The sequence below is a fragment of the Calliphora vicina genome, chromosome 3 (assembly GCF_958450345.1).
Source record: "Calliphora vicina chromosome 3, idCalVici1.1, whole genome shotgun sequence".
NCBI classification, from domain to species: domain Eukaryota; kingdom Metazoa; phylum Arthropoda; class Insecta; order Diptera; family Calliphoridae; genus Calliphora; species Calliphora vicina.
Genome location: NC_088782.1, coordinates 114,109,158 through 114,135,645, shown reverse-complemented (window position 1 = coordinate 114,135,645; position 26,488 = coordinate 114,109,158). Strand labels below are relative to the sequence as shown.

Genomic DNA, 26,488 nt, shown 5'->3' with positions numbered 1-26,488 from the left:
GACTTTTAATTGCAGCTAAATTTGGACTGTTTAGATACCCTCGAATGAAGCTTAATTTGGACTCTAGAGATCCTTTAATGAAACTAAATTTGGACGGTTTAGAGACCGTCGAATGAAGCTAAATTTGGACTCTTTAAAGACCCTTGAATGAGGCAAAATTTTGACTGTTTAGAGTCCATCGAATGGGACTAAATTTGAACTGTTTAGAGACTTTTAATTGAAGCTAAATTTGGACTGTTTAGAGACCCTCAACTGAGGACAAATTTGGACTGTTTAGAGACCCTCGAATGAAGCTAAATTTTGACTGTTTAAAGACTTTTAATTGAAGCTAAATTTGGACTGTTGAGTGACCTTCAACTGAGGAAAAATTTGAACTGTTTAAAGACCCTCGAGTGAGGAAAAATTTGGAATGTTTAGAGACTTTTAATTGAAGCTAAATTTGGACTGTTTAGATACTCTCGAATGAAGCTTAATTTGGATTCTAGAGATCCTTTAATGAAACTCAATTTGGACTGTTTAGAGACCGTCGAATGAAGCTAAATTTGGACTCTTTAAAGACCCTTGAATGAGGCAAAATTTTGAGTGTTTAGAGACCCTCGAATGAAGCTAAGTTTTGACTGTTTAAATACTTTTAATTGAAGCTAAATTTGGACTGTACAGACACCCTCGAATGAAGCTTAATTTGGACTCTTTAGAGATCCTTGAATGAAACTAAATTTGGACTGTTTAGAGACCGTCGAATGAACCTCAATTTGGACTCTTTAAAGTCCCTCGAATGAGGCTAAATTTTGACTGTTTAGAGTCCATCGAATGGGGCTAAATTTTAACTGTTTAGAGACTTTTAATTGAAGCTAAATTTTTTAATGTTTAGAGACCCTCACTGAGGACAAATTTGGACTGTTTAGAGACCCTCGAATGAGGCTAAATTTTAACTGTTTAGATACTTTTAATTGAAGCTAAATTTGGACTGTTGAGTGACCTTCAACTGAGGACAAATTTGGACTGTTTAAAGACCTTCGAGTGAGGAAAAATTTGGACTGTTTAAAGACTTTTAATTGAAGCTAAATTTAATTAATTGAAGCTAAAATGAGGCTAAATTTTATCTTTAGAAAGAGCTACGATTAAAGCTAAATTTTAACTGTTTAGTGACCCTCGAATTAAGCTAAATTTGGACTGTTTAGACACCCTCAAATTAGAAAAAATTTGGACTGTTCAGAGACCCACGAATGAAGCTAAATTTGGACTCCTTAGAGACTTTTAATTGAAACTAAATTTGGTCTGCTTAGAGACTCTCGACTGTGGAAAAATTCTGACTGTTTAGATACCCTGAAATGAAGCTAAATTTGGACTGTTTAGAGACCCTCGAATGAAGCTAAATTTAAACTATTTGAGACTTATAATTGAATATAAATTTTGACTGTTCAGAGATCATCGAATGAAGCTAAATTTGGACTCTTTGGAGATCCTTGAATGCAGCTAAATTTGGACTGTTTAGAGACCCTCGAATGAAGCTAAATTTTGACTGTTGAGAGATCCTCAAATGAGGCTAAATTTAGACTGTTTAGAGACCTTCGAATGAGGCTAAATTTGGACTGTTTAGAGATCCTTGACCGAAGCTAAATTTGGACTGTTTAGAGACCCTCAAATGAAAATAAATTTGTTTTGGTTAGAGACATTTAATTTAATCTATTTAGATATCATCGAATGAGGCTAAATTTGGACTATTCAGAGACCCTCGAATGAAAATAAATTTGACTTGGTTAGAGACATTTAATTGAATCTATATTTGGACTGTTTAGAGACCCTTGAAAGAAGCTAAATTTGGACTCTATAGAGACTTTTAATTGAAACTAAATTTGGACTGTTTAGAGATCCTTGAATGAAGCTAATTTTGGACCGTTTAGAGACCCTCGACTGAGGAAAAATTTTGACTGTTTAGAGGCCCTGAAATGAAGCTAAATTTGGACTGTTCTTAGACCCTCGAATGAACGAATTTTGACTATTTAGAGACTTTTAATTGAAGCTAAATTTGGATTGTTTAGAGATCCTTGAATGAAGCTAAATTTGGACTGTTTAGAGACCCTCAAATGAAGCTAATTTGGACTATTATAGACTTTTAATTGAAGATAAATGTGGACTCTTCAGATACCCTCGAATGATGCTAAATTTGGACTCTTTAAAGACTTTTAATTGAAGCTAAATTTGGTCTGTTTAGAGACCCTAGACTGAGGATAAATTTTAACTGTTCAAACACCTTCGAATGATTCTAAATTCGGACTGTTTCGAGACACTCTAATGAAGCTAAATTTGAACTGTTTAGAGGACCTCAATTAAAGCTAAATTTGAATCTTTTAGAGGACCACAATTAAAGCTTAATTTGAACTGTTTAAAGACATTTAATTAAAGCTAAATTTGGACTGTTTAGAGACCCACGAATGAAGCTTAATTTGGACTGTTTATAGACCTTAGACTGAAGCTTGAATTTGAACGGTATAAAACTTACACTTTAAGCTTAATTTTAACTGCATAAAGATCATAGATTGAAGCTAAATTTGGAATGTTTAAAGACCCGCCAATTTCTTACTTCCTGTTATACATTCATCTAATTCTCTAAGAGCTTTTATTTCTTCTTTTGCCACATAAAAAAAAGAACTGTACAATAATTTATATTAAACAAATGAATGCTTTAAAGCTTTTCTAATTTGCACTAATTTAGCAATTTCTGCCTTGCTTCGAAAACAGCTTTCTACTAGTGGTCCAAGTGATATTCTTTAACGCCCAATTAATTTTAATTGATTTCTTTCGCTCAACTTTTCTAAGCTCTATACGCTGCAGCCGGCAGATTTAAATAATACAGCCAATGCTGAAAAGGACTGGATCTTCTTTAATCGTTTAGAAAAGGTGGGCTCTCAAAGTATGATGCTGTTACTGAATGAACTGGCAAAAGTTAATAATTTTATGGCACTCGAAAATCGAGCGGATGCCTACATACGTTTTACTTACACTGAGGCGGAAGAACAGGCAATAGCCGAGGAATTAGATGAGGTCGAGGGGGCGATGTCTTATTCGGAACATACAAATTGGATAGATTTTTCAAAATATGATTTAGCTAAACCCATTTACATAAATCTAGTTAGACATCCCATACAAAAGGCCATGTCAGCCTATTATTATGTACGACGACCAGAGGTACATGACTTCTATAGGAAAAAATACAATCGTACTGTGGATGAACAAGAATATTTCGAAATGTCCTTTAACGATTGCGTTAAGCAAGCGAAGCGTGTAGAGTGCATATTCGATTCTAGTAGTAAATACAGAGCGGACTGGCGTGTAGGTGCAGTACATTTCTGTGGCAATAAGAAAGTGTGCAAGTATGTTGAAAATATCTACCTATGACTATTAAATATTATTAATTTATTAAATAATTCCATAGAGAATTCAATTCACAAAAGGCCACACAAATTGCCAAACGTAATATAGAACGGGATTATGCTGTGGTGGGCTCCTGGGAGGATACCAATATCACCTTAACCGTTTTGGAACATTATATACCGCGTTTTTTTCAGGGTGCCACTAAAATATTCTACAGTAGGTGTCATTGTTATTTCTTTGTTTTCGTTTACCGTAATTTATTTGATTTTGTAATTTATTAAAGGTGGAGCTAAAAAATTTCACAGAAATGCCACGCCTCATAAATCGGAACTGGAACCGGAAGTGGAGGCAAAATTGAAAATACAATTCGGTTACGAAATCGAATTGTATAATTTTTGCAAACAGCGTCTTTACAAACAGTATATAGCGATTAAAAAGGAGGAATTGATGAAGCAGTTTAGCGAAAAGAAAACATTTCCCTTTAATCTTTTAGAATAAATGATAAAATTACATGAAATCAAAAAACAAACTCAGGAAAATACTTGACGAAAATTTCAATTTGCTTTCGAAATCAATATTACTGTAAAAAGCTACGTTTATTTAAACTAAGGTTAAACAAACCGAGTTTATCTCCTATTTAACTAACTTGTCAAGCTGTTTTGTTGAAAAAGCTTGCAGCTTTAAAAATTATAAGCTAGGTTTATTTAAACTAGGTTTAAACTGATTTTCAAGCAAGCAACCTGATATTTTCTATAATTCCTACAAAAACTACATTTTTATAATACTTATTACTGAAAGCTTTAAGTATTAATGGGGTGAAGAAGTTTAGTTATATTATAAAGTTTAAGTAAAGGTCTCATTTCTTAATTCTCATATTTTAATAATTCTTAATAAAAAAAACTTAGTTTTATAAACAATTTATATACAAGTTATTAATATTTATTGTAAACTAAATAAAATTATTTAATTTTGCATAAAACTTTTAAAATTTGTTTTATTTTTAATTGCTGGGGCCACAGGAAAATCAGTAATACAAGATCAATAAAAGATCTTCCCAAAATTTTACTTTTATGACAAATAATCACAATTGGGCGCAGATTATTAAAACAATTTGTTAAATTTAAAAAGAAAAACACACTAATTTTTTATAGTTTAAGCAACTAGTCTTAGAAACTAACCTAAAATCAATTTTTGACTTTGAAAATGATTTACTTTTGTCTTTATTACATTCATTTGCTGCTAAATGTTTATAAAATTACACTTATATGATTAATAAAGAAGTCTAGTTTCAGAAAATATTCAAAAACTCTTAGAGTCGCATGATCTGTAAAAAATCCATTGTGAATTTAAATATACAAATTGGATAAAGACCTAGAGAGTAAATCACGTTGCATCTCCCAATTGGTCTTCTTCCTCCTATTTAGAATGGTATTAACAATCACGGCAATTACGACAATATTGAAATCAATATATTGGTGATCGGAAAAGGAGTAGTCACTAGAGACAGCCCAATGAGTAATCACACTGTGGTGTTCAGCACTCACAAGAGTTAAGTCTAGCACCTCACTTCTGTTTGTAACAATGTAGGTAGGTTCTGAGTAGATTCCAAACTACTACTAAAGCTGGGTTTCCGCATACACCGTAATCGGCGCCGATAACGAAAACTGAAATTGAAAAACGTTGGTGTTCGTCACCGTCTCGTTTCTGAATTGTTTTCGTTTCAGTTGGGTGCGTTGCGACATAAAACAGAAACGAAATTATTTTTTAATTTTGGATGTCGCACATTAAATAGAATTTCATAATTTTTCACAAAATCTATTATTTTTTCCTCTTCCAATAAAGAAAATTTATTGTTTTTATTCATTTTGATTTTCTTTAAGTTTGAAATAAAAAAATAATTCAAATAATTTCGTTCCTACAGCACCGAAAACAACCTACTTGAAGTTGTTTTCGTTCCGGCACCAAATGACAGGTTTTTCGTTACTGATCGGTGCCGTTTCGTTCCCAATTTTCGTTGCCGATTTTTGAAACGAACTTTTTTCGGTGCAAATGTATAGAATTTCGTTTTCGGTGCCGATTACGGTGTATGCGGAAACATAGCTTACGTATGAAACTGAAAAGACACTCACCTCTTGCTTTGGTGTCGCAGCTGCACCATATAATGTAGTGCGATTTGGCGTCAGCACAGATAACCAAAATTATCCTGGACTCATTCGCCTTTTTCACTACAGCATCATTTAGCGAATGCTCTCTGTAGCTGGATATCAGCCATATCAAACTGCCTTCACTAGTTTCACATGAGACTGCTACTGTATCTTCATTGCTGTAATCAGATAGAATGAAGATAAGAGTTTTTAGCCAATATACAGAATCTAATTTTACCTGCGCCTTTAGCGTAGTAGAGCCCTTCAAACCCTTCAAACATAGTCCACAGATCCGATCCTGATGGATCCATGATTTCTGGAGCATGACTAGCCCCTCATCCTTTCTGAGCAACTCGGAGGAGCAGTGCAGCGTTTGTTGCTTTAGAGTGGTGAAGCTTGATTTGTGTTACCCTCACCATGTTACCATCTATTTTAACAACGGTGAGGCCAGAGTTCAGGAGGACATCCTCGTAAACTGCCTAGTCTATTCATTCAAAGAAGGTACCAACCAGTTCGGAGACAGACTTAGTTTCTTCAGTGTCGGTTGGATCGACATTGTCATTGTATTCCATGCCTTCATCCGAAAGCATGAAATTTAAATCATTTGAGGATGATCGAATCAAATCCATAGTAGACCAAAGAGTCTTATTCACGACAACGATCGCCTTTCTAGAAGATCCCCCAGTGACCTTAACCTTCACAATTTTCCAATCGTGAGTTGGAAGCTGTGGGTTACAGCACTGGAGAATCTCCAAGTATTCGTCCGGGCTAGATGGCTCAGCTGGTATTTTCAACGATACCACCTCAAGCCTAGATTCCAGCCATACTTCACCCAAAGATGAGACCGCCAACTTTAATAGCAACGCTGAGCGTTCATCTACACAAGACATCAATTTGACGTTAACCTGGTACCAAGCAGCATCATCGCATTGTGGAGGAGGGCCTGGGTTGTCTTTGAGAACTTTCCAGAACACCCCCTACCAATTTCTGCTTCACCAAATCCCAATTTGATTGTGTTTTCCTTAGCGACCCCAAAGAGTCTTATTCAGGACAATGGTCGTCTTTCTAGAAGATGCCTCAGTGTCCGTAACCTTTCCAATCGTCAGTTGGAAGCTATGGCTTACAGCACTGGAGAATCTCTAAGATCTCCTCCGGGCTATATGACACAGCTGGTATTTTAGATATGGATCTAGCTTTCAGAATATCTCACTCAACGGTACCACCTCAAGCCTAGATCCCGCCCATACTTCACCTAATGATGTGACTGCCATCTTGAGTAGCAACGCTGAGCGTTCATCTACACAAGACATCAATTTGACGTGAACCTGGTACCAACCAGCATCATCACATTGCGGAGGAGTGTCTGGTTTCTCCTTGAGAACTTTCCAGAACACCGCCAATTTCTGCTTCGTAATTTGACCCCAAATAGTATTATTCAGGACAACGATCTTTCTAGAAGATACTTCAGTGTCCGTAACCTTTCCAATCGTGAGTTGGAAGCTGTGAGTTACAGCACTGGATCTAAGACCTTCTCCGGGCTAGATGGTTCAGCTGGTATTTTAGCTATCGATCTAGGCTTTCGGAGGATCTCACTCAAAGATACCACCACAAGCCTGCCATATTAAGTAGCAACAGTTGGAAGCTATGGGTTACATCACTGGATAATCTCTAAGATCTCCTCCGGGCTATATGACACAGCTGGTATTTTAGATATGGATCTAGCTTTCAGAATATCTCACTCAACGGTACCACCTCAAGACTAGATCCCGCCCATACTTCACCTAATGATGTGACTGCCATCTTGAGTACCAACGCTGAGCGTTCATCTACACAAGACATCAATTTGACGTGAACCTGGTACCAACCAGCATCATCGTATTGCGGAGGAGTGTCTGGTTTCTCCTTGAGAACTTTCCAGAACACCGCCAATTTCTGCTTCGTAATTTGACCCCAAATAGTATTATTCAGGACAACGATCGCCTTTCTAGAAGATACCTCAGTGTCCGTAACCTTTCCAATCGTGAGTTGGAAGCTGTGAGTTACAGCACTGGAGAATCTCCAAGATCTCCTCCAGGCTAGATGGCTCAGCTGATATTTTAGCTATGGATTTGGCTTTCGAGGTATTTCACTCAAAGATACCACCACAAGCCTGTCATATTGAGTAGCAACACTGAGTATTCATCTACACAAGACATCAATTTGACGTGAATCTGACAGCATTATCGCATTGCGGAGGAGCGCCTGGGTTCCCTTTGAGAACTTTCCAGAACAGCCCCTACCAATTTCTGCTTCAACAAATACCAATTTAATTGGGATGTGGATCCGTCACTGGCATTACGATCTTTAACTGCCCTAACGAGGTGCTGCTTTGGGTTCCGGTTGCTGGGTCTTGTCTGTTTCATTCTTCTCTGATCGCTGCCTTTTAAGCACCGCTGATGACTCAGCAGAGGTGCGGTCTTGAGACCAGGAGTGGGAAGCTTGTTAATCCTTTGTGAGATCTTCGACTTTTTTAGAGACGAGAACCTCAATGAAGCGATAGTCAGAACGACTGGTTGGTTTTGTTTACAGTCAACCAACCTGGATGTACCAGATAGACGTAACTTCTGTTGGTAGCAGCCCTTCTGGCAGGGTTTTTAAGCCTGAGATTAAATTTTTTACAGAACAAAGCGAATTCAAGAAATAGTGTGGACATTTGAAAACGAAAATACACGAAAGATGTAGATTTCTACAGTTAATTTTAAGCAATATTCTGAAAGCTTTACTCCTATTCTATAATATTCTAGGTTCTATAGTTTAGACATCCTGTTGCTATTATGTGTATCCGATAAATTGATCAAATGAACCAATAATTTACGGATATTGGACTGACATTAATATAAAAAGTATAAAACTGTATAAAGTTGGAAATTAACAAGTTTGTGTGAGATGAAACCTATAGTTTGTTAGAGATTTGGCTTCGCTTCAGATTTTTTCGCCTGGAGCCATTTCGTCTGAAGGCAAATTCGCAGTAAATAAGAAATTATCGCTTTTGATTTGGTAGCTCTGAAATTTTTTCTAAATTTATGGAATTTAATAGGTATTCTCAGGATTTCTGTTTCAATATATATTTATGATCAATTTTTCATTGTCTTAGTTTTAGCTTTACAACACTTTTTCCGGTATTTCTATTAACCTTCTTCCTTGCTTTTTCCACATTAAAATATTGGTTTGTTGGTTCCACAATAATTTCATCATCAACAATAGTTTCTAAAAAATTAAAAAAAAAAAAAATCTTAAACATGTCTGCCCTCACCTTTGTTTTTGCTAGCTTTATACCCTCAATGCGGATTTGCTAAATAATACCAAAAAATCCGAGGTGGATATATTATTCTACAATCGTGTACCCAAAACGGGCAGCATGCAATTGATAGCGTTAATGCAAAAATTGGGTAAAGTGCACGATTATGAGGTTGAAGTTGATCCCAATAATGGCGGCATCAGACCCTCACTCGACGAGCAGGAAGAAGAGAATACCATTGAGAATATTAGTAATTTGGAGGATGGCATGGCTTTTGTATCGCACATGAATTATTTAAATTTTACGGAATACGAACAACCACGTCCCATCTACATTAATATGGTTAGAGATCCGGTGGAAAGAATTATTAGCTGGTATTATTATATACGTTCACCCTGGATTTTTGTGCCTGGTCGTAGGAAGAATAAGAGAAAAATGCCCAATCCCCAGTGGGTTAATACGGAATTCGATCAGTGTGTTATGAAAAAGGAAAAAGTGTGTACGTTTATAGAGGGATCCGGTTTGGAAAAGGTTGGTGATCATCGGAGACAAACGCTATTCTTTTGCGGCAATAATGCCAAGAAATGCATGTAAGTGGAAATTGAAATATGTTTAAAGTAAAGTTTAGATTATGATTTGTGTTTTAGGCCCTTCAATGCTAAGCTACCTTTACAAATGGCCAAACGCGCTGTGGAAAGGGAATATGCAGTGGTGGGCACTTGGGAGGATACCAATATTACCTTAAGCGTTTTGGAAAACTATGTGCCCCGTTATTTCAAAGGAGCCACTAAAATGTATTACAGTAAGTTTTACATTTTTAAATAAAAGTTTAAAATAAAGTTTTCAATATTAATTTTGTCTTTTAGATGGTTTAAATAACGATATCCAAAACAGTAATCCCTTCAAGCCTCACATTAGTGAGGAAATTAAACAAATGGTGCGCCAGAATTTTACACGCGAAATTGAGTTCTATCAATTTTGTAGACAACGTTTGCACAAACAATATTTGGCTTTGAAAAAGAATGATTTAAAACAGCTGGCCATTAAGGAAGATGAAGAGAAAATGACATTTTTAAAAAAGGCTTTATCGAAATTGCATTAATTTTGAAATAAATATGAAAAAATGTTTTTAAAAGTAAACAATTGTTGGTTTTATTATTTAAGTAGGTTAAAGCTATAGATGGCTTTGCCGAATCTTATATACCCTTCACCAAATTATACTTCAAAATAAAAATTTTAAATATTTTCAGGTAAACAAAAAAAATTTTTTTTTCCAAAGTTGTTTTTTTAATTTTTTGGAAAAAAAAATTTCGAATTGCTTTTAAATTAAAATTTGTTTTTTTTTAATTTAAAAATTTAATTTAATATTTAGCGAAATAAAAACTTGAAAAAAAATCGGGTTAAAAATTTTTTTTTCCGATTTTGATCCATTGTAGGTCTTATATACGCCTTTGCAAAGGTCTTTGAAATATCTATCATTAGATATCCATATTGTCCCGGGGTTGTCCTGGTTTTTTCCTTATATCTCAGCCATTTGTGGACCGATTTTCTCGATTTAAAGTAGCAAACGAGCCGGAAGAATTCCGGAAATATTGATGTATGTGTCGTGTATGTATTTGGGGGCTTCGGAAAGTTGATTTCAATAGACAGACGGACAGATCCATAAGTTGTCCTGGTTTTTTCCTTATATCTCAGCCATTTGTGGATCGATTTTCTCGAATTGCTTTTTAAAATTTAAAAAAAAAATTTTAATTTTAAAAAATTTATTTTTTAATTTTACAAAAAATATTTTTTGTTTATTAATTTTTTTTTAATATTTAGCGAAATAAAAACTTTTGGTGAAAAAAAGAATTCGGGTTAAAAAATATTTTTTCCGATTTTGATCCATTGTAGGTCCAACTATGGTCTTATATACGTCATTGCAAAGGTCTTTGAAATATCTATCATTAGATATCCATATTGTCTTTATTAATGACTTAGTAATCCAGATAAAGGTCAAAAATAGTTCAAAAATCGAGATTGTGCTGGTTTTTTCCTTATATCTCAGCCATTTGTGGACCGATTTTCTCGATTTTAAATAGTAACCGAGCCGGAAGAATTCCGGAGATATTGATGTATGAATCGTGTATGTAAGTTATTTGTGGGCTTCGGAAAGTTGATTTCAACAGACAGACAGATCCATAAGGATCAAGAATCTATATACTTTATAGGGTCGGAAAATTATATTGTGGAAATTCCAAACGGAATGACAAACTGAACTGATCTACTATTATTCGAAAACCTTTTATTGGCTCAAATTTTCAATACAAACTATTTAAAACATTTTACATCATCTGAGGATGATCGAATCAAATCCATAGTAGACCTTCCAATGCGTTTTCCTTAGCGACCCCAAAGTGTCTTATTCAGGACAATGATCGCCTTTCCAGAAGATCCCTCAGTGTCCGTAACCTTCACAACTTTCCAATCGTGAGTTGGAAGCTGTGGGTTACAGCACCGGATAATCTCCAAGATATCCTCCGGTCTAGATGGCTCAGCTGGTATTTTAGCTATGGATGTAGGCTTTCGGGGTATCTGACTCAACGATACCACCACAAGCCTAGATCCCGTTCATTCTTCAGCCAATGATGAGACCGCCGTCTTGAGTAGCAAAGCTGAACGTTCATCTACACAAGACATCAATTTGACGTGAACCTGGTATCAGCCAGCATCATCGAATTGCGGAGGAGTGCTTGGGTTCTCTCTGAGAACTTTCCAGAACATCCCCTACCAATTTCTGCTTCACCAAATCCCAATTTGATTGCGTTTTCCTTAGCGACCCCAAAGAGTCTTATTCAGGACAATGATCGCCTTTCTAGAAGATTCCTCAGTGTCCGTAACCTTTCCCATCGTGAGTTGGAAGCTGTGAGTTACAGCACTGGAGAATCTCCAAGATCTCCTCCGGGCTAGATGACTCAGCTGGTATTTTAGCTATGGATTTGGCTCGCTCACCGATACCACCACATGCCTGCCATATTGAGTAGCAACACTGAGTATTCATCTACACAAGACATCAATTTAACCTGGTACCAACCAGCCTCATCGCATTGCGGAGGAGTGCTTGGGTTCTCTTTATGAACTTTCCAGAACACCCCCTGCAAATGTCTGATTCACCAAATCCCAATTTGATTGGGATATGGATACGCCACTGGCACTCTGAGCGATAACCGCCCTAACGAGGTTATCTTTGACAATCTCGCTAAAGGACTTAGCTAACAATTTTTGTGCCGCTTTGGGCCTTGCTGGCTCAAACTATTTAAAACATATTTCTGTTATTTCTGAGCAGCATCTAGGCCCACAATTTAACTGATAGCTTCTAAACGTGGAATTTTGAGCAAACACTTCGATCTAAAGTTTATTATTTTCTAAACCTTTTCTATTTATTAGATTTAGGCTTGTAATCTGGGTTTATAAATATTTTACTTTGAAACATGGGTTGGGTTCTTCTTTAAAATTTCCCCTATTCCTATGCTTTTTCTAACTTTCTTTCTCTTTATTGGCTTGTAAATGTTTTGCACTGGAAACCCCTCTTCATTTCATATAAAAAAAACGCTATTTATAACAAAACTCAACTCAAGCTCGATTTTATATTCTGCCCTTTGTCCTATCCCCCTCCCCTCCCCTACCATTACTTCCATATAGCTTAAATATTTAAATGCCCGCAAATTAAACAATACCCCAAAAGCCGATAAAGAGGTTTTATTCTTTAATCGTGCCACCAAAGTTGGCAGTGAGGCTCTCTATGAACTCTTTATGATTTTGGAAAAATTCCATGACAATATTACTCTCGAACAAGCTGGCTTACATCAAATGACCTTACGCCAACACAAAAGACCGCAACAACGAAAATATGCTGAAACTATAGCGGAATTTGTGGAGGGCACGATTTATATACAACATATAAATTGGTTAGATTTCGAGGAGTTTAATCTGCCAAAACCGATTTACATTAATATGGTGAGAGATCCGGTTGAAAGAGTTATATCGTGGTATTTTTATTCACGTAGTGCTTATCGCAATGCCATACAATTTCAAAAGCAACCCAAAAGACGACTCCAACCCAGAGAATGGTATGTAAAAGATTTTAATAAGTGTGTGCGTAGCGGTGATCCAGAGTGTCAGTATATACCGTATAGTGTAACGGATAAAACGACGGATTTTAAGCGACAATCGCTATTCTATTGTGGTCATCATGTGGACTGTACGTAAGTATGGGAGTCAAAGGGTTTCAAAGGGGTACCGTATCATTGGAGAGTTGAAAGAACTTTTAATATCAGCCTAGTTATTTATGGTTATAGAAATCGAATCATCGCTTTTAAAGTCTTATATTAAGTTATAGGTATAAATGGGTAAAGTTTTTGAAAATCTTAAGAATATTTTCTGAATTTTTAAAATCTTTGCCTCTGCTATTAATTTGCTTTTGGAAATCAAGAAGATTTTAAGCTCTTCCTTACTGCTTTTTCAAATATTTCCTTGTCATTAAAAATAAACAAATAATCTTAAACTAACAGGATTCTATGAACGTATATCATTATCAAAGCTTTGCCCTCATTAAACCACTGTAATACGAAACTCAAAAGTTTACTACAGCCAACTTTTTTCCACCAACTCCTTCCCACCTTCTACCATATAGCTTAAGAACTTAAACGCCTACCGGCTGAATAACACCCGCAAAGCTGACCTAGATGTTATATTTTTCAATCGTTGTGCCAAGGTAGGCAGCGAAGCTCTCCTGGAGCTATTTGGTATTTTAGAATCTTTCAACGATGGTCTGAATCTAGAACGCGAGGGTTTACATCGTCTCACGAAGCGTCAATTCAAACGTGGCGAACAACGTGAACTGGCCGAACAAATTTCCGAACTTACCGAAGGTTCGATATGGATACAACATGTGAATTGGATAGATTTTCAAGAATTTGATTTTCCAAAACCGATTTACATTAATATGGTACGCGATCCGGTGGAAAGAGTTATATCTTGGTATTTCTATGCTAGAGGTGCCTATAAGAATGCGATCGAATATATAAAAGATCCCACCAAGCCGATTAGACCAGAATCATGGTATAAGAAAGATTTCAATCATTGTGTGCGCAGCGGTGATCCCGAGTGTCAATATGTACCGTTTAGTGTTAAGGATTATGTGGGCAATTTCAAGCGTCAGTCGTTGTTCTTTTGTGGCCATCATGATGATTGTATGTAAGTATGGAATGGATGGCGACAGGGCGTTCGTTAGTAAAAGTGAGAGGAATTTGGGAATGTTCGAAACTTCGTAGACTTATGGCAGTGCAGGATTCATTAATACTGGGCTAATGAGGTTTAAAAGCCGAAGTGGTAGAATAATTATATAATTACGCTATCGAAAGCATAATCAACTTGTGATAAGGACACCAATCGCAGGCCTTCAATATCCATTCTTCATAGTCTATTCTATCAAGCACAATGTCTGTACCCATCGTTGGTTAGTTCTCCTAAAGGCTTTCTGCAAGCAGGAAGAGTCGATAGGACAACGTTTCGTTTAGACCTCATATTTCATTGAGATTTCTGTACTAGATCAATACTAGATACTAGTTTAATTAGTAGTAGATCCAACCTGTAGATCTTCATAGAGTCTGAAATTAGCTTCAGTCATAGGTCTTTATATAATCTTAAAATAATCTTCAATCTTATGTCTTTAGATAGATTTAAATTAGCTTCAATCGTAGGTTTGTAAATAATATTAGTTTAGCTTTAATCATAGTTCTTTGAAAGGTCTCAGTTGAGCACGATTCGTAGTTCTTTGTAAAGACTTAGTCTGCTTTTACACACAGCAAGTTTACTTTAAGCAAGTCTCTTCGATTCTCTTTTAAACTTGCTCGTCTGTTTACACAAGTCTGTGTTCAATTTTGTATGTCAAAACCTAATCGACGTCTTACTGAAAATGAGAAAACAAAAGAGAATTGAAGATACTTGCCAGTACAAGCAAGTGCGTACTCTTCTTCTTTCTTCTTGCCCCTCTCTCCTATAAACAAAGATTTGCGGCAAGAAAACTGGCCCTGTGTAAAAGCAGACTTAGATTAGCTTCAATATAGTCTCAAATTAGCTTCAATCGTAGTTATTTGTGAGGTCTCTGATTAGATTAAAAATAAACTCAAACTAGCTTCAATCGATGTACTTTGTAAGGTCTTAGTTAAGCTTGATACGTGGATCTTTGTGAGGTCTTTGATTAGATTCAAAATAGTCTCAAACTAGCTTCAATCGCAGTTCTTTGTAAGGACTTGTTTAGCTTCAATATAGTCTCAAATTAGTTTCAACCTTAGTTCTTTGTGAGGTCTTTGATTAGATTCAAAATAGTCTCAAACTAGCTTCAATGGTTGTAGTTTGTAAGATCTTAGTTAAGCTTGATTCGTAGATCTTTGTTAGGTCTTCAATTAGATCAAAAATAGTCTCAAACTAGTTTCAATGGTTTTACTTTGTAAGATCTTAGTAGATCTTGGTGAGATCTTTGATTAGATTCAAAATAGTCTCAAACTAGCTGCTAGCTTTGTAAGGACTTAGTTTAGGTTCAATATAGTCTCAAATTAGCTTCAATCATAGTTCTTTCTAAGGTCTTAGTTAAGCTTGCTTTATAGATCTTTGTGAGGTCTTAGATTATGTCAAAAATAGTATCAAACTAGCGTCAATCGTTGTACTTTGTAAGGTCTTAGTTTAGTTTAAATATAGACTCAAATTAGCATCAATCGTAGTTCTTTTAAGATCTTAGTTCAGCTTGATTCGTAGGTCTTAGCTTCAATTGTAGTTCTCGAGGTCTTAGTTTATCTTCATTATAGACTCAAATTAGCTTCAATCTTAGTTCTTTATAAGGACTTGGTTTAGTTTCAATCGTGGTTGTTTTCAAGATCTTAGTTTAGCATTAATCGTAGTACCTTGTAAGATCTTAGTTTAGATTCGATCGTAGATCTTTGTAAGATCATAGTTAAGCTTTAATCGTAGATCTTTGTAAGATCTTAGTTTAGCTTCAATCAGAGTTCTTTGTAAGATCTTCGTGTATCATTAACTTAGCTTTACACAATCTTAGTTTAGCTGTTTATAAAGTCTTAATTAAACTTTAACCGTAGGGCTTTACTCATTCTTTATTTTACACAGTCTAATATTAGCTTTAATCATTAAGCTTTCGGAATCCACTTTCAATTTCAAGCCCTTTATCTGCTACTGGTTAATGTGTCAGATACACTAAGAACACGACTAAGTGACCAGACTTTTTACTTACAAATAACAATGGTTTTTGAACTCTGATCCCATCTGGTTAAACGTTTGAATTCAAATACTATTTTTAATGTTTTTAGAACAAACATTCGGTATCCACTGAAGACCTTGAATAATTTCCAGACCCAAGGTCTGGATAGACTTTTAATAATAAACTCTATTTTCTCAGCTGCTGGTAAGAAGGACCATATTTATTCCTAAGACAAAAATATTTCAGTTTGTAGAATAGATTATAAAACAAGAGAGCTATATTCGGCTGTGCCGAATCTTATATACCCTTCACCAAATTATACTTCAAAATAAAAATTTTAAATATTTTTAGGTGAACAAAATTTATTTTTTTTTGTTTTTTGAAAATTTTTTTTTTTTAAATTCAAAATTTTTATTTTTAAATTTTAAAAAAAATTTAGTTTTTTAAATTTTTAAAAAATATTTTTTCCGATTTTGACCCATTGTAGGTCCAACTTACTATGGTCTTATATACGTCGTTGCAAAGGTCTTTGAAATATTTATCATTAGATATCCATATTGTCTATATTAATGACTTAGTAATCCAGATATAAGTCAAAAATCGAGGTTGTCCTGGTTTTTTCCTCATATCTCAGACATTTGTGGACCGATTTTGCTGATTTTAAATAGCAAACTTCTCGAAAGCATGTCTGACAGAATTATTGAAGATTTGGATCCCGAAGATATCAGGGGTCTTCAGAAAATTGATTTCAACAGACAGACAGACAGTCGGACGGACATGGCTTAATCGACTCCGCTATCTATAAGGATCTAGAATATATATACTTTAAAGGGTCGGAAATGCAAAATTTGGAAATGACAAACTTATATATACCCTTCTCACGAAGTTGAAGGGTATAATTACAGGAATTTATACTCAGAATAGTATATATTTTCGTTCATAACTGGATTTTTAGCAGTATTTTTTTAGGTTAAATTTTGTTGCAACGATTTGCTGCTATTGTGAATGATAGCTTTCAATAGTTTATTTCTATTGTGATTGACAGAAATTTAAGGAATTTTTTTTGCTTGAAATCCTAGAAAAAGAAATCTAATCACACATTTTACCCAAACAGACCCTTCAATTCGCCCGCCGCCGTACAAATGGCTAAAGAGCATGTAGAGCGAGACTATGCGGTAGTGGGCACCTGGGAAGAGACCAACATAACTCTAACCGTTTTTGAAAAATACATACCAAGATTCTTTAATGGCGCCAAACTTTTATTTGAAAGTAAGTTTTGTCTGGGTTAACGATAATAAAATTAGCTATTTTCCTGGGTTATAACTTTGGTTTTTTTACAGTGAATATCGACAAAGTTACCAATCGTAATAAGAATAAACGTAAACCGAAAATCGATGATGATGTCAAGGCCATGATACGTAAAAATTTCACTCATGAATATGATTTTTATTATTTCTGCAAGCAGCGTTTATATAAACAATATTTGGCGGTCAGTTTAAAGGAGTTGCAGGCCCATAATTTATTGGATTAAGTTGGGCTTTTAAAACTAAAACAAATGTATTTTAGCAAACACTAAATATTAATAATAAAAAAAAACTTACAAAATAAACTAAATTAAAAAAGTGTTTTATTGAATCCATAAAGAGGTTTAACAATTTTAATACAGAGGGCTCTAAAATTGAAAACAGTTGACCACTTCAGTTGGGGAAAACTTAAAAATTAACTGACTTTAAATATTCTTTCAATTACTTTTAAAATAACAATAAGTGTGTGATTGTAATTTTGTAAAAACATACAATTAGGCATTAAAGAAATTTGTCAAATTTTGAATAAAATCCTAAAGAATTTTAAGCTTTTCTAGAGAAATTTATGTGAGCTTTCAAAGCTTTTATTCAGAATTGGGAATAAAATAGCAATTATCTGCTTATTTTTCCAAATATTATTGAACATTTTTATAGTAAAATAATATAAGTAAGCTTTAAAGCTTTCATTATAAAGATCCTCAAAGAACAAGTTAGCTTTCAAAAGCTCTTCTTCATAAAACGAATTTCCTTTAAATTTATAATACACACTAATATTTTCCCCTTAACTAACCCTAAACCTAAACCTCAGATTTCACAAAAATGAAACATCCGATCCCTTAATTATAAACCAACATATTACCTTCCTTCTCCCCCACCCTCAAAAAAACAAGCTCTATCGCATGAATCCCTCGCGCTTAAACAACACCAAATATGCCGAAGTGGATGTATTGTTCTTTAATCGTGTCGCCAAAGTTGGCAGTGAAGCTCTCATGGAACTTTTACAAAAAATGCAAGATCTCAACAATATGACAGTCATCATAACCAGTCCGGTTCAAATAGCAGCTCGTGTTAGAACCGAGGTGCAACAAAGTAAACAAGTCCATTGGATAGCAGATCTAAAGCCCGGTTCTGTCTACATAGAACATTGCAATTGGCTTAACTTTACCAAATATCAATTGAGAAAACCGATTTACATTAATCTAGTACGCGATCCTGTGGAACGTATGATTTCCTGGTATTTCTATGTTAGAGGTGCCTACAAGAATGCCATCTACTATAATACCCATCCTAATGATCCCATCAAGCCTGTGTCATGGTTTAAGAAAAATTTCAATCATTGTGTACGCAGTGGTGATCCGGAGTGTCAATATGTACCCTATACCGTCAAAGATTTTGAGGGCAATCACAAGCGCCAGTCATTGTTCTTTTGTGGCAATAATCAGGAGTGTGTGTAAGTACTTTGCGTTGTCATTTCTAGGGAAGTTTCATAATGAATTGTCTTTTATCTTAGACCTTTTGATTCGCCCTATGCTATACAAATCGCTAAACATAATGTGGAACGTGATTATGCTGTTGTGGGCTCCTGGGAGGATACTAATGTTACCCTGACGGTATTTGAGCATTATATACCACGTTTCTTTAAGGGGGCCAAAAAAGTTTTTGAACGTAAGTTTTTAAATGCAGAATTTAGGCGACGCTGGTCTCTTCACTCACAGTCATATTTATTTATGTTTCAATCGTAGGTCTATTAATAATCTTTTCTTTGGCTAGAATTCTAGTTGTTTTTAGAGTGTTAGATTAGCTTCAATCCTAGGTCTTTTAAGAGCCTTAGTTTAACTTCAATGCTGGGTCTTTTAAGAGCCTTAGTTTACCTTCAATCGTAGGTTTTTAAGATTCTATGTTTAGCTTCAGACGTAGGTCTTTTAAAAGTGTTAGTTTAGCTTCAATCCAAGATCTTTTTAAAGGCTTAGATTAGCTTCAATTGTAGGTCTTTTGAAAGTATTAGTTTACCTTCATTCGTAAGTTTTTAAGATTCTAAGTTTAGCTTCCGACTTACGTATTTTAAGAGTGTTAGTTTAGCTTCAATCCTAGATCTTTTTAAAGGCTTAGATTAGCTTCAATCGTAGGTTTTGAAGAGTCTAAGTTTAGCTTCAGACGTAGGTCTTTTAAGAGCCTTAGTTCTGCTTCAATTCTAGGTCTTTTTAAAGGCTTAGTTTAGCTTCAATCGTAGGTCCTTTAAATGTCTTAGTATACCTTCAAACGTAGGTCATTTAATAGTCTTAGTTTAGCTTCAAGCGTAGATCCTTTAAGAGCCTTACTTCAGCTTCAATTCTAGGTCTTTTTAAAGGCTTAGTTTAGCTTCAATCGTAGGTCATTTAAATGTCTTAATTTACCTTCAAACGTATATGTCCTTTAATAGTCTTGTTTTGCTTCAAACGTTGATCATTTAAGAGTATTAGCTCCAATCCTAGGTCTCTTTAGATTTTTAATTTTGATTTAATCATAGAGTATTAGTTAAGCTCCAACCTTGGGGCTTTTTAGAGCCTTAGCTAATATCGTAGGCATTTTTAAAGACTTGGTTCTACTTTAATCCAATGTCATTCTAGAGTCTTTGTTTAGCTTCAATCGTAGGTATTTTAAGAGTTTTAGTTTAGCTCAAATCCAGTGTCTTGAGAGTCTTAGTTTAGCTTCAATCGTAGGTCTTTTCAGAGTCTTAGTTTAGCTCTAATCCAGGGTCTTTTAGAGTCTTTGTTTAGCTTCAATCGTCCATCTTTTAAGAGTCTTACATTACATTTGATCGTAGGTCTTCCTAGAGTCTTCGAATACATTCAATAGTAGGGCTCCTAAGAGTCTTAGTTAAGTTTCAAACGTAGGTCCAAGAGTCCTAGTCCAGCTTCAATCAAAAAGAGTCTTAGTTTAACTACAATCAAAGGAGTTTTAATTTCTTGGATTAACTTTAATCCTAGGACTTTTTATAGTCATAATTTTGCTTCATTCGAAGGTATTTTCAGTTCAGGTTCAATCGTATTTCTTTTCTCAGTCTTAGTGTCAGACTCAATCGTATTTCTTTTAGATTACAGATCTGCTTCAATTCTATGGTTTTTTTAGTCATATTTTTGCTTCAGACGAAGGGCTTTTTAGTTCAGGTTCAATCATATTTCTTTTCTCAATCTTAGTATCAGTTTTAATCGTATGTCATTAAGAGAAGAGTTCAGCTTCAGTTGCAGGTTTTATTCAATTAATTAAGCTTCAGTTTGAAGTCTTAATTCGCCTTCAATCATAAGTCTTCTTCATTCATATTTCAGTCGAAGGTGTTTTTAGGGTATTAGTTCCACTTCAATCTTAGGCGTTTTCAGATTTAATCGTTGAACTTTTCACGTTCTTAATCCAGACTGGAACGTTTGACTTTTACAGCCTTATTTTAGCCTCAATCGAAGATCGTTTTTCAGTCGTATTTTAGCTTCAATCGATGGACTTCTCCTATCAGTTTTAATCTTATGTCATTAAGAGAAGAATTCAGCTTCAGTTTGAAGTCTTAATTCGCCTTCAATCATAAGTCTTCTTCATTCATATTACAGCTTCAGTATCAGGTGTTTTTAGGGTATTAGTACAACTTCAATTCCAGCTTTAATCGTAGAACTTTTCACGTTCTTAATCCAGACTGGAACGTTTGACTTTTACAGCCTTATTTTAGCCTCAATCGAATATCGTTTTTCAGTCGTATTTTAGCTTCAATCGATGGACTTCTCCAGTCTTATTTTAGCTTCAATCAAAGTTATTTTTGGAGTCTTAGTTCAGTTTTAATGGTAGTCTTATCTCGTTTGACTTTTACGGTCTTATTTTAGCCTCAATCGAAGATCGTTTTACAGCTTCAATCGATGGAATTCTCCAGTCTTATTTTAGCTTCAATCAAAGTTATCTTTGGAGTCTTTGTTCAGCTTTAATCGTAGTCTTAGCTCAGCTTTCAAAGTAAGTTCAATGTAGTCTTAGTTTTCCTTCAATTGTAGGTCTTCTTCAGTCATATTTTATCTTCAATCATAGATTTTTTAGTATCACTCTTCTAGTTATGTTTAAAGTCATGGTTTTTCTTAAACCGTTTTTTTTTTCAATCTTATTTCTGCTTCGATCGTAGCTCTTTTTGTAGTCATAATTTGGCTTGAGTCACAAGTATTTTTGAAGTCTTAGTTCACCTTTAATCGTAGGTATTTTTCAATCATATTTTAGTTTAAAATGTAGGTTTTTGCAGATTCTTAGTTCAACTGTAATCGCAGGTCTTTTCTCAGTCTTAGTTTAGCTCAAATCATAGCTCTTTATAGAGTCTTAGTCCAGCTTCGATCGTAGAAATATATTTTTTTTTAATTTAACTTCAATCGGTCTTAGTTCAGCTTTAATCGCAGGTATTTTATAAGCTTAGTTGAGCTTTAATCACATGTTATATTCAGTTATAATTTAGCTTCAGTCTTTGGCTTTTTTGAATGGTATTTTCAGTCATAATTTAGCTTCAATCTTTGGCTTTTTTGAATGGTATTTTCAGTGATATTTTAGCTTCAGACGTAGGGCTCTTTATTGTCTATAATTAATCATTAATCGTGGTCTCAAATTAGCTGCAATCCTAGGAAAATTTTTAATCTTAGTTTAACTTCAATCGCTGATATTTTTAAATTCACATTTTAACTTGTCCATTCTTTGTGATTTTGTTATCTACCCGTCGCTTTTAATAAGTTTTAGTACTAATTTCATCACATTTAAACTCTAATCTCACATTTTTTCTAGTAAATAATGAGAAAGTCCGCAACCGCAATCGCAACAATCGGAAACCCAAAATCGATGACGATGTCAAGGCAATGATGAGAAAAAACTTTACCAATGAATATGATTTCTATTATTTCTGTAAACAAAGATTGTATAAACAATATTTGGCTTTAAATATTGATAAAAACTATCCACATTATTAAACTTATAATCATCCTACCATGTATTTGAAATAAAGTATAAACAAGTTTAAACTTAAAACAAAATAAACATACTTTTTAATTTAAATAATTTTAGCCATCTTAAAAAATAAAAACAAGCATATCAATCACCAGGAATAAGTAAAATGCTAACATTTTTATTAAAATTTTCTTAACCTTAAAATTAATTTCACCATTTTTCCCTCCCACTTAGATGCAATCACTTAATGTTCGCGATCTCAATAACACCCGCAAGGCCCAACTCGATTTGGTATTCTTTAATCGTGTACCCAAAGTGGGCAGTCAAACGTTTATGGAACTCTTAAGACGTCTATCGGAACGCAATAATTTTCAATTTCACCGTGATGCAGTGCAAAAAGTCGAAACCATACGTTTGGCTGAGGATCAACAACAAGAGCTGGCCGAAGTTATTAGTGATTTACCCGAACCCTCGGTGTTCATTAAACATGTGTGCTATACGAATTTTACCAAATTCAAATTACCCACACCCATCTATGTTAATGTTGTACGTGATCCAGTGGAACGGGTTATTAGCTGGTTCTATTATGTAAGAGCTCCTTGGTATTTTGTGGAACGTAAGGCAGCCTTTCCCGATTTGCCACTACCCCATCCAGCTTGGCTGAAAAAGGATTTTGAGTCGTGTGTTTTGTCGGGCGATCAAGAGTGCACGTACACACAGGGTGTTACCGTGGAGGGTATTGGTGATCATCGTCGCCAGAGTTTGTTCTTTTGTGGTCATGCTTATGAGTGCACGTTAGTATTTAGGGAGTGATTTTTGTAGTGTACCTTAATATTAAATAATTTTCTCATTTCAAATAGACCTTTTAATACAGTGGGTGCTTTGGAAAGAGCCAAACATGCGGTTGAAAGTCAATATGCTGTAGTGGGTGTTTTAGAGGATCTCAATACCACGCTGTCGGTATTTGAAAAGTATATACCGAGATTTTTCCAAGGTGTTCGGGAGATTTATGATAGTAAGTATAAAAATACGATCGCAAATAAAATATCATCGATTCTAAAAGGACCTTACAATAAAAGATAAACTAAGATTAGAAATACTATTAAAACTGAACTAGCACTCTAAACATACCTACGATTGAATAAAACTATAAAAGACTCTAGAAAGAATATGAACTAAGACTCTATAAAAACATACGACTGAAGCTTAACCAGTAATCTAATAAGGCCTACGATAAAAGCTCAACTTAGACTTTAAAAAAAAACAACGATTAAAGCTGATCTTAAGCTCTAAAAAAATATACGATTACAGCTGAAACAAGAATCTAAAAAACATACGCTTAAAAAAGAACTAGGACTATGAAAAGATCTACTAATGCAGCTAAAATAAAACTCAAAAAATAACCACGATTAAAGCTAAACTAAGACACAAGAGTGACCGATGACTAAAACTACATTATGCTAAACTATGACTCATAAAAGACTCTCAATTGAAGCTTAACTAGACTCTGAAAAGCCCCAAGTAGGAAGCTAAACCAAGAATGAATGAAGCTAAAGAAAGGCTCTTAAATGAAGATAAATTAAGACTCTTAACTGAACTACGATTGAAACTAAATTAAGACTCTTAAATGAAGCTAAATTAAGACTCCTAACTGAACTACGATTGAAACTAAATTAAGACTCTTAAATGCAGCTAAATGAAGACTCATAAATGAACAACGATTGAAGCTAAATTAAGACTAAATGCAGTAAAATTAAGACTCTTAAATGAACTACGATTGAAGCTAAATTAATATTCTTAAATGAAGCTAAATTAAGACTCTTAAATGCAGCTAAATTAAGACTCTTAAATGAACTACGATTGAAGCTAAATTAAGATTCTTAAATGAAGCTAAATTAAGACTCTTAAATGCAGCTAAATTAAGACTCTTAAATGAATAACCATTGACGCTAAATTAAGACTCTTAAATGAATAACGATTGAAGCTAAATTAAGACTCTTAAATGAACCACGATTGAAGCTAAATTAAGGCTCTTAAATGAACAACGATTGAAGCTAAATTAAGACTCTTAAATGAACTAAGACTGAAGCTAAACTAAGACTCTGAAATGAACAACGATTGCAGCTAAATTAAGACTCTTAAATGAACCACGATTGAAGCTAAATTAAGACTCTTAAATGAACTACGATTAAAGCTAAATTAAGACTCTTAAATGAACAAAGATTGAAGCTATTAAATGAACAACGATTGAAGCTATATTAAGGCTCTGAAATGAACAACGATTGCAACTAAATTAAGACTCTTAAATGAACCACGATTGAAGCTAAATTAAGACTCTTAAATGAACAACGATTGAAGATAAATTAGGACTCTTAAATGAACAACGATTAAAGCTAAATTAAGACTCTTAAATGAACTTTTAATGAAGCTAAATTAAGACTCTTAAATGAATAACGATTGAAGCTAAATTGAGACTCTTAAATGAACTACGATTGAAGCTAAATTAAGACTCTTAAATGAACTACGATTGAAGCTAAATTAATGAAGCTAATGAACCACGACTGAAGCTAATTTAAGACTCTTAAATGAACTACGACGGAAGCTTAATTAAGACTCTGAAATTAAGACTCTTAAATGAACTACGACTGAAGCTAAATTAAGACTCTTAAATGAACTACGACTGAAGCTAAATTAAGACTCTGAAATGAACAACGATTGCAACTAAATTAAGACTCTTAAATGGACCACGATTGAAGCTAAATTAAGAGTCTTAAATGAACCACGACTGAAGCTAAATTAAGACTCTTAAATGAACTACGACTGAAGCTTAATTAAGACTCTGAAATGAACCACGATTGAAGCTAAATTAAGACTCTTAAATGAACCACGATTGAAGCTAAATTAAGACTCTGAAATGAACAACGATTAAAGCTAAATTAAGACTCTTAAATGAACTTTTAATGAAGCTAAATTAAGACTCTTAAATGAATAACGATTGAAGCTAAATTGAGACTCTTAAATGAACAACGATTGAAGCTAAATTAAGTCTCTTAAATGAACTACGATTGAAGCTACATTAACTACGATTGAAGCTAGATTAAGACTCTTAAATGAACAACGACTGAAGCTAAATTAAGATTCTTAAATGAACTACGAGTGATGATAAATTAAGACTCTTAAATGAACCACGACTGAAGCTAAATTAAGACTCTTAAATGAACTACTGTTGGAGCTAAATTAAGACTCTTAAATGAACAACGATTGAAGCTAAATTAAGACTCTTAAATGAACAATGATTGAAGCTAAATTAAGACTCTTAAATGAACTACTGTTGAAGCTAACTTAAGACTCTTAAATGAACTACGATTGAAGCTAGATTATGACTCTCAAAAGATTTACGATTAAAGCTGAATTAAGACTATAAAAATAACGAAAATTTAAGCTAAACTAAGATTATTAAATTAAGTTTAGACTTAGACTCTGAAAATATTAATTTTTCTTTGTCTCTCTTTTCCAGCCAGTGCCGAATACCTGACAAAAATCAACAAAAATAATTTCAAACCTCCAGTTAGTGAAAAGGTTAAAGATATTGTAAGACGCAATTTCACCAATGAAATTGAATTCTATCAATTTTGTAGACAGCGTTTGCACAAACAATATCTGGCCGCAAATCTGCCTGATAAAACGTTGGCCCATTTACAACCTTAAATTTAGTTTAGATCTTACAAAAAAAAAAGTAAATAAGATACAATTTTAGTTTAAAAGAACAGCAAAACAAGAAGTATGTATTTCAACCTGATTATAAATGGAGAAAGACCATTTTCAAGGTACTCCATAGCTTTTTGTTAGGGCCTTCTATTATATTCAGCAGCTTTTAACACTGTGCTCAATGCAACTATTATAACTGGCCTTAATTGTAAAATATTGTAATTTAAAAGAACTTTTTAGTATAAGTTGTTTTTATACCTTATTTATGAAAACAAAATTATGTAAAATAAAAAAAAAATTAGTTTCTATTTAATAGTATAAACAAAAAATAATAGAAAGCATACTTTTAGGCTAAATAATATAATAGAGGAACATACTATTATTTACCAATTAAAACAAACAACAATTTCATAAAACCCATTAAACAATGAAGTTAAAATATACAAAAAAAAAATTAAACTATAGACCAGCCTTAATGAAACAAATAATATTAAAA

General features: G+C 34.1%; 3 protein-coding genes across 4 annotated transcripts in view; all 3 read left to right on the top strand.

Moving 5' to 3' along the window:
• LOC135954636 (heparan sulfate 2-O-sulfotransferase pipe-like) overlaps positions 1-26,035 on the top strand; it is a 175,791-nt gene extending 149,756 nt beyond the window's left edge. The window contains exons 4-6 of one of the 2 annotated variants that reach the window (XM_065504841.1): positions 22,519-23,078; positions 23,145-23,299; positions 25,802-26,035. In XM_065504841.1, coding sequence (XP_065360913.1) covers positions 22,519-23,078; positions 23,145-23,299; positions 25,802-25,992 — 906 coding nt within the window. In that variant the 3' untranslated portion in view covers positions 25,993-26,035. Of the gene's footprint in view, positions 1-13,468; positions 14,032-17,162; positions 17,318-17,388; positions 17,580-22,518; positions 23,079-23,144; positions 23,300-25,801 lie in introns of those variants that run through there. The other variant, XM_065504840.1, reaches the window with a different exon arrangement.
• On the top strand, positions 6,635-9,898 carry LOC135953815 (heparan sulfate 2-O-sulfotransferase pipe-like). The gene is made up of 4 exons (XM_065503827.1): positions 6,635-6,691; positions 8,827-9,386; positions 9,444-9,598; positions 9,663-9,898. Exons 1-4 carry the CDS (start codon positions 6,635-6,637, stop codon positions 9,896-9,898), a joined length of 1,008 nt encoding a protein of 335 aa, XP_065359899.1.
• Positions 18,239-22,312, top strand: LOC135955166 (heparan sulfate 2-O-sulfotransferase pipe-like). The gene is made up of 3 exons (XM_065505477.1): positions 18,239-18,802; positions 18,863-19,017; positions 22,126-22,312. The coding sequence occupies exons 1-3, from the start codon at positions 18,252-18,254 to the stop codon at positions 22,305-22,307; spliced, it is 888 nt and encodes a 295-aa protein (XP_065361549.1). The 5' UTR covers positions 18,239-18,251; the 3' UTR covers positions 22,308-22,312.
• Positions 26,036-26,488: the final 453 nt, after the last annotated feature.